The sequence below is a fragment of the Panicum virgatum genome, chromosome 5K (genome assembly GCF_016808335.1).
Source record: "Panicum virgatum strain AP13 chromosome 5K, P.virgatum_v5, whole genome shotgun sequence".
Classification (NCBI taxonomy): domain Eukaryota; kingdom Viridiplantae; phylum Streptophyta; class Magnoliopsida; order Poales; family Poaceae; genus Panicum; species Panicum virgatum.
In genome coordinates, this window is record NC_053140.1 from 48,275,105 (window position 1) to 48,283,836 (window position 8,732).

General features: G+C 52.2%; 1 protein-coding gene across 1 annotated transcript; it reads right to left on the reverse strand.

Moving 5' to 3' along the window:
* Nucleotides 1-111: 111 nt before the first annotated feature.
* LOC120708024 (carotenoid cleavage dioxygenase 8 homolog B, chloroplastic) lies at nt 112-3,901 on the reverse strand. The gene is made up of 4 exons (XM_039993110.1): nt 3,459-3,901; nt 1,260-2,197; nt 815-1,107; nt 112-689 (listed from the first exon to the last, which is right to left on the reverse strand). Exons 1-4 carry the CDS (start codon nt 3,816-3,818, stop codon nt 532-534), a joined length of 1,749 nt encoding a protein of 582 aa, XP_039849044.1. The 5' UTR covers nt 3,819-3,901; the 3' UTR covers nt 112-531.
* Nucleotides 3,902-8,732: the final 4,831 nt, after the last annotated feature.

The window sequence follows — 8,732 nt, forward strand, 5'->3', positions numbered from 1 at the left end:
TCGCATTCTCTTCTTACTTAAATGACATGGCAGTGCTCCTGCCCGAATTTTCGAAAAAAAAGAAAAGGAGAATTCAGCCTTTGTATATTAGGTATGTTTGAACAGAGAAAGGACTGAGAAACAATAAATCACATTATACTCTTGTGCGGTCTTGCTGATTCCAAATAACGAACACGTGTGGGATATATATTGGAAGAAGGGAACAATATCACTACTACTAATACATAATGAACGCTTGAATAGCAGTATGAGCTCGATCACAGGAGAACTATGTACACATTCCACGCGTGCATTACTACGAGACGACGACACTTATGTGTGGGAAGGGCTACGTACAATTCCCCTGTAGTTTCACGTATACGGCCTGCTGTGCCTATACACATCACCACTACAACGTCTATACTTCGATCTCCCCGGAAATTAAATAAACCAGCCATCCTGTGCTTTGACGTCCGGCGATCGATCGAGCGCCGGTACGCTGGGCGCGAGATATGCAAGCAGCTAGCAGAGTGGATCCGATCCGATCCATATCTAGCAGGCGTTCGAGTTCCGGGGCACCCAGCAGCAGTGCAGGCCGTAGGGCATCGCGTACGGGAACTTGGCCCGCGCGACCTCCTGGAACGTCTTGGCGTCCAGCACCAGCGCGTAGGCCGACCCGTCCCTGGCGCTCACCATCGAGATCGCCACCCCTGCCAAGGTTGTTTTCCAAGAACCAAATAAAACATGTCAGGCACGGCACAAGCCGCGCAGCTGAGGGATGCATGCATGCATGCTGTGTGCGATCGAGCCCAAGGAGATCTCGAACAGTACTAACCGTCGTCCTCTTCCACGGCGCCGGGGCGCGGCACGAAGAAGGGCTCGGACGGCACGGTGCCCTCCTCGTACCAGTTCTTGGCCGTCTTCTCCACCATGTCGATCTTGGTGAGGGTGTTGGGGAAGTTGCACGGCCGGTGGGCGCCGCAGGCGTAGGCGTACCGGTACTTCTTGCCGACGTGGGCCGGGTTGATGCTGCACATGTCCATCCCCCGGCCGTGCTCCTCGGGGTCCAGCGCCGCCTCCAGCTCCCCGAACGGGCTCCCGTCCAGCGGGATCCTGAACCGGCCCACCCTGTTCCAACCCATCAGAGGAGCCAGCCCATGTGGTGAGAAATAAACGCAAATCTATCCAGCAAAGCAAGTGGTACTAAAAAAAAAGAGCAAGTGGTGTGGTAGTAGCAGGAATTGAAGGAGCCGCAGGCTAGTAACTAATAACCACCGTACCTGGCGTCGGGGAGGACGTCCTGGCCGGCGAAGGATCGGAGGTTCTGGAGGCGGAGCTTGTCGAGGATGGAGGTGTCGGCGTTGTGCTCGCAGCAGTCGGCGACGATGGCCGTCACGCGCCCCTCCTCGTCCGTCTCCTCGTACGCGTTGATGAAGTGGAACGTCACGTACGGCGGCACCTCCACGCTGGCCACGACCCTGCCGCTGGCCTTGCACATGACGTGCATGTAGCTGCCGGACTCGAGGTGCCACTCGAACTTGTACAGCGGCGTGGGCTCCGCGCGGAGGAGGTTCTTGGCGCAGTACCGGAGCGGCATCTCCGGCACCACCACGTAGTGCTCGGTGACGGGGAACGAGTGCACCCACCCAGGCGCGGGGCCGCCGCGGCAGTCCACCCTGCCGACGAACCGCCGCTCGTTGGTCCCGGCGTCCATCCTCACGACCGAGTAGCCCGGCCGGATCAGGTCCGGGATCAGCGTCCAGAACTCGGTGGCGGTCACGATGGGGTGCGCCGAGTGGATGAGGCCCCCCAGCTTGTCCGAGAACTCGAACCTGCCGAGGGTGTCGAGCGTGTCCGGGTCGACCACGATGGAGCCCTTGATGGTCTCCGTCAGGCAGAGGACGCGGCCGTCGCCGAGGCAGACGACGCCCGTGTTGGAGTTGTCGGTGAGCGAGGAGCCCGAGAAGAGGGTGGCGAGCTGGCCCACGGCGGAGAGGAAGCTATCGGGCTTGGGCACCTCGGAGAACTCGCGGTAGCACACCTTGCCGTGCGCGCGCGCCGCCTTGTACGCCTCCGACTCGATCTGCCGGTGCGCGCCCACCGCGCGCCCGTTGCGGAACGAGACGCGCACCAGCGTCGCGTACCCGTCGAACAGGTGCCGGAAGCCGTAGTCGCCCAGGTTCCACAGGCCCGGCCCGTTCCTCAGGTACGTGCCGTCCTGCAAACAGGAGGTTAGTTAGTTAGCCCATCATCATGGTCGTCGATCGCGTGGTTTAAACAATAATAATTAGACTGACGATTAGTACAATAGCAATCACATCTTGGCGAGCAGATTATTAGCAGCCGAATATGATCCGCAAGGAACCGTATTATTATATTGCACGTACGAGCACCGGCTTTAATTTGTTTTGTTTATGCAGGGTCACTTTCAGATTAGCAGCACACGCACGTAGAGTCAAATGGAGTCGTAGGATAAAGACAATCAAATTGGGAGGAACTCATCGCTTGTGGAAGTTGTGGTTAGGGGACAGCTAGCTGTAGCCTAGCAACAAGGTTTTGTAGACGCAGCGTTTTCTCCTCAAGGCTGCTGGGGGGAGGGAGCAGAGCATGCAAGCAATGATCACAGGACAGCGACGCCATTGTCGCGGCTGCCATGAGTAGAAACAACAGAGAATCTTGGTATATATGTTGTTCCCCGCTAGCATCGTGAGTGCCAAGATGCCATTGCCACCGATCTCCGATCCCTTTCGGTAGGCCTCGCCTAGGGTAAGCCAGTGTCGCCCTCGCGTTCGTTGATCTGATCGCAGCTAAGTAATAGATGTGGGTAAGCAAGTGCGCGATTCTACAACCGCTGATCCAATGAAAAATGACCTAACATTACTGTTCCGACGCCCGTGCGTACGGGCCCAAACCGATGGCCCAAAAGGACCCTATTTGGCTCAAGCTCAATACATTTCTTTAGTTTACGTACCTTCTGTGCACAAATGTTTGGTGCTCCATGCACTAAGCTAGATGATGCGTGTACGATGAAAATGGTTATGTTAATTCAAAAGATTTTGTTCCACACGGTAGTATATATGAGCTGATCTAAAAGTAGCTGTGCCGACTCCCTCTCTCTTTTTTATGTTCTTCATTCTTTTCTTTTGTAGAGGAAGATATGCTTGTCTTTGCCTATGTGTATTGGAGATGATCTGAGAAAAGTGTCATTTTGTAGATACATGGACTGGGGCACTGGGCGGACTTGGAACCAAAGTAACGGAAAGGATTCAGATTCTCCAAGAAAAAGCGTGGCTAACCTTAGCTTAGAACACTCGAAAAATGTTATAGAAATGGAGAGGTTACGGTCGGTTCAAGAATCATCAAAAGGAGTTATAGTTATCACAAAAAAGCCACCAGATCAATCACCCTTTTCCAAAAACAAATAAAAGGCAGATCAAAGACAGCGCGCACGCATGCATGGCGAAGGAAGTGGTACCCACCAGCCAGAGCGGCAGCTCCCCTTCCACCTCCAGGGCCCCCTCCCACCTCTCCTGCCGGACGCTCTTCCACGCCGCGTGCCCGCTGCCGGCGCCGCGGCCTCCACGGCGGCGCGGGGCGTCGACGACCGCGGGCCTACCCGCCGGCAGGGCCGGGGCTGCGACCGGCGCCGGCGCCGGCGTCTCCGTCGCGGCGCTAGCCGCGAGAGGCTGCGCCACGGCGCGCTTGCCCTTGCCGCCCCCCTGCTGGCTGGTCGCCAGACGACCGGGCACCGCCGCGCCACTGCTGCCAGCAGGCCGCCCGGCGGCGACGCCGGACATCGCCGCGAATACACTGAGCGACGATGCCATCGTGGGAGACATTGCGGGAGTAGGGTGCTCGATCTAGCTAGGGCTGCGCAGCAACTCTGTGGTGGTGTGGGCGTGTGGCGTGCACTGCTAAGATTTTGGTTCGGTTCGGGACGGGTTCGTACTCGTCGAGAGGGCGTATATATAGCCGCCGGCCGGAGGATGGAGGAGGAGGAGGCGACGACGGGGCCGGGGGATGGAATGTAACAGCATCTTAAACATGTCATCATGTGCATCTTAAAGCATTAAGCATAATTAGCTCGCAATTAAGGAGAAAATTAAACCTTAGGCTAATCCACTATTTTGGTAATGGCGGACAGTCCGCCACTATACGGCGGACGGTCCGCGACCTTGCCACGTGGCCGACCACGGTTCACTTTGGGCACATCGCATTCACTACCACGTCACCCTACCCGCGGACAGTCCGCGCCTCACTCGCGGACGGTCCGCTAGCGCATCTCCGATGCGTGTCACGCGCGCAGAGTCTGGGCGCCACGTCTCACCCCCGACCCCACCTGTCAGCCCGACCCTCCATCACCTGGGAGCCTTCTCCCAGCTCTCTCTCTCCCTCATTCACTCCCCTCACCTTCTCTCTCAAGCTCCAAGCCATGGAGGAGCTCCCCCATCTTTCCCACCATTGAAGCCCCTCCACCTCGCCGGAGCACCACCGGAGGACGCCGGAGAACGACGCCGACTAGCTGCACCACCCCGATCTTCATCTTCTTCCTTGGGGAGGAGCTTCCCCCAACGAGTTCCTCTTCCACTTCATCTTCTCCTTCAAGCCTCAAGCAAGGAGGACGACCCCGAGCTACTCCAAGCCTTCCCCGACGACTTGAAGCCCTTGCCGGTATCCTACTCGACGCCGGTGAGTGTTTCCCCTCCCCGATCCATTCCCCATTGTCCTAGGATTGAAGCCAAGAAACTCACCTAGAGCCCAATCACCATTGATGACCTAGAGCTTCGAAACCCTAATGCATGTGCGATTTGGTTACCAAAGTGAACTCCCTAGACTCCCAGGAATCTCTAGGAACAAACCCCACCCCAAACCGTGGTCGGAATCGCCGGCGGCGAACTCGCCGGTGAGCCTCGGCCGTGTCGCAGATGGTCCGCCCGACATGGCCGGACGGTCCGCCAGCTCCTGACCAAATCAACAGAGCCCCTGCACGATTCTTAGCCTTTCACAAATTGAGAGCCGAACGGTCCGCTTAACCTACGCGGACAGTCCACGATTTAGTCAGAGGGCATGTTTTCCACCCAGCACGGTCCGCGACTGACCGTGGACGGTCCGCCGTTCAGACCGGACAGTCCGCTCATTCCACATGGACGGTCCGCGATTTAGTCAGAGAGCATGTTTTCACCCAACGCGGTCCGCACCTGACCTGCGGAAGGTCTGCCAAATTGTCCGTCGTTTAGAGCCGGACGGTCCGCTTCTCCCAAGCCGGACGGTCCGCATTTAGTTGTTCTTTACCCTTACACTTAGCTATGATTATTCCACATATGTACTATATGTCTAGACCCTTTTATCATAATTTTACAATGTTAAATCATACCTTCTCATACCATTTGCATACAATGTCAATCATTCATGGTATATTATTTATCATGCATCATTGCACTCGTGTAGAGACCGTGACGCCGGAGCAAGAGGAGCTTGAACCGGAGATCGTTGGAGACTCTACTCCCGTCGAGACTCAAGGCAGGCCCCTAAGCATTTCTTACACCCTATTTTGGATCAATGAAGTATATGTGTCTTGTTTGCGCATGAGTTATTTTATATATATATATATCATTGATTGCATAGAACCTATTTGATGCATTATGAACCTTGATTAGGATATCATCTTTAGATGAGTATGCTTGAATAGGTGTCACGAACTATATGCTTAGCCATGCTTAGCTACGGTACAAGACGAGAGGTGGCCAGGTCACCACCACTCGCGAGCTATAGGGTGTTTGATTAATTTACATGATTAGTCAAGAATGGATAAAAGTTGAGCAAATATGAAAGATAATTCGGACTTCGGCAAGTATGATAGGGCCATGTTGGGATGGAGCTCACATGGTTAGTCTTGCTTGAGTTGATTAAGGACCGATGTGTAATCGCTTTGATACTTGAGCACCTTTCCGTACAAACCACATACTATATAATGGTACGGTAAGCCAACTAACATAAGTCACACCTTGCCTTGATCAGATTCGGTGCGAGTTGTGATGGAGTGCGATCGGCTTTTCCGGTGCACTTGTCCTTCTCGACCGTTCGCTCATAGTCGGTTGTGTTTATGCGAAAGGTTGAGGCATGAATCAACACTTATCCTTGGCCGTGGGTATGGTCGTTGGTCTTGTTCTCGTGTGGGAAAAGTTGTGCACCCCTGCAGGGTTTTCGATCTATTGCAATAGTCGCGCTCTCGGACATTGAGCACGCTCTTGTACTTTGACTTTAACGTAGAGTTACCGAGCAAGTTCATGGAAGATTGAGCTTATGATTTATGAACATTTTACTTATGTAATTATTTGATGCATGCTCTAGAGATCATAGATGCTATGCCTTTTGCTTATTACAACTTGATCAAAGTTAGATGTCTTTATGCAAAAGTTAAATACCGTACCCTATCCTTGCTACTAACCAAATGCATTCTCCTTGAGGTCGGGATATTATATACCCATATTGGGTAAGCCCTGCGAGTACCTTTTGTACTCATGGTGCTGTCGTTAAGTTGATGCAGGTGAGGCGCAGCCGGAGGCCGTGTTCGGCTACTTCTACCCCGCGGACGGAGGTGCGGGTGAGGAGTAGATGGCCGGTGGCTATGTGAAGGACACTTATTTTGTTTTGTGTATGGAGTGCCAGTAGTAGAACTTTCCGCTGCAAAAACTCTGAAGACTTGTTGTATTAAACTTTGAACAGCTTTGTAATATGATCTCGTGTGTTGGACGTGCCTATGTAATGGTGTTACTGTTGTGCTCGTGGAGTGTGTTTAAATCCTGGGCGGTGCTCATGACACATTCCAAGGACTACCGGGGTTGGTTCCCTCTAATCAAATTGATCAATGGACGATGACTCGATTAGACGGGATCAACTTGGGCTGGTTCCTCACAGCATGGCATCAGAGCTATGGTTGCATTCCATGCATGATTACTACTAAAACTTGATGTGAGGCACGCTTAGAAACCTAATGGTAATCACTAATTATGAAGTACTTGTAAAAGTGTGACTTATCTAAGGTTATATTTCTTATATGGTGTATATAACTCGTAACTTTCCTAGAGCTGATATTCTTACCTTATGGGCTGCACATTAGTTGTTATAAATATGTTCACTAACTTATCTTGTCTTGCTCATGATAGATGAACGGGAACTTGGGCCAATTGGTCATGGTGACTCGGGCCGAGGAGGTGGAAGGCTTTCCTCCACTCCTTGCCGAGATGCTTTGGAGAGGCAACTTCTCGCGGAGGCCGGAGTATTCGGTCTTTGCGAGGGGACTTGGGCTGGGCATGATGGACTACGTTGTCACCGTGTTCATCCCAAGACGCTTTGTTGAAGGGGTCACGGAAGCTCACAATATTTCAGCTCATGGAACTTCAATTGAGATGGCAATCCAAGAAGTGGCGTACAAGGCTATGGCGATTCTCCGCCAAGAAGTGATCGAGTTGGAGCGTCACCCATTCACTCACTTCCCAATTCAAGGACCATTGCAAGGTGTGAATGTGTTTGAGATGGGAATGGGAGGTGCTAGCTTGTATGAAAGACGTATGTCCGAGTTGGTGGCGGCACAAGACCGAAGCCTCCGTTGCATTCGAGAGGAGTTGAGGGAGACAAGACGTCGGTTCAATGAGTTGCAATGCACCGTGGATATGTATGTTCGCATGGGCCGCGTGCCTCAAGATGTGTTGTATGAGCCCAATGATTACACCCCACATGAGGCGGCACCATTGGAGCTTCGCTTTCCTTTAGTTCAAGACATATATCTTCCTCAACATGTGGTGGGGCAAGCACGTATGTCCAATGGGCTGCATGTGCGCCGCTTTGCCTCCACAACTTTGACTAGAGAGATCATTTTTTGTGGTGAACATGCACCCCTCACTCACCCGGAGAACCCCGAAGACACCGGATCCCCTCATTATCACCTTCTTGATGACTTCCCACCATACTTCGCGAGAGGTCCCTATGGTCCCTTTTAAATATTTATGTAATCCTATGGCGGTTATGAGACTCCTCGAGTTATTTAACTCATTGTAATGTATCACTTGTTTTATGTAATCGAATAGTTAATTGGTGAGACCGTGTGAGACACTAGTTAGCTATATGCCTATGTAATGTACTACTATATATTATCTATGTGGACCTCCGTTATGTTAGTTGTGTGCCGTGTTATTTATGCGTATGGCTGCGACATGTCATCATTTATTATCACTCATGCATGTTTCTTTTAAGAATATGGAGGGTACTAGATATTTGATTATGGTTATTTTCTATGGGTGATCATTAGTGTTGTCCAAAATCCTTTAGTCTCATTGTTTCTTGATCCATCCTATCTATGATGTCAAATTCTATTCTCACACATTTGTGGTTGATATCTTACATAGTTGTGCAATTTTATTTGTGCAATTGTACTATATCAAATTTTTCTTTCTCCCGGTCGCTAACTTCCTTTGTGGTTGGCGGCAGGATGGTCGGAAACTCTGATGCCGGTGGTGAGAATGGCGAACCGCCTCTCCCTCCTCCTCCTCCTCCCTTGCACCCAACCCTTGTGGAGATCCTTAGAAGGTCGGAGGAGAGCCGACAAACACAAAATAAGATTATGCAGGCCATTGTGCAACACTTGGGTGGGCATGGACATGGTGGTCAACGCCATGGTCATTCCGCTTTCATGGCCACCGACCCTCCTATCTTTCGTGGATCAAAGGAGCCTTTGGATGCTGATTTTTGGCTGC

Coding starts and splice junctions, on each gene's coding strand:
- LOC120708024 (XM_039993110.1), bottom strand. CDS start 3,818: ATGTCTCCCACGATGGCATCGTCGCTCAGTGTATTCGCGGCGATGTCC. Junction 1,108..1,259: donor GACGTCCTCCCCGACGCCAG/GTACGGTGGTTA, acceptor GGGTTGGAACAG/GGTGGGCCGGTTCAGGATCC. Junction 690..814: donor CGCCGTGGAAGAGGACGACG/GTTAGTACTGTT, acceptor CAACCTTGGCAG/GGGTGGCGATCTCGATGGTG.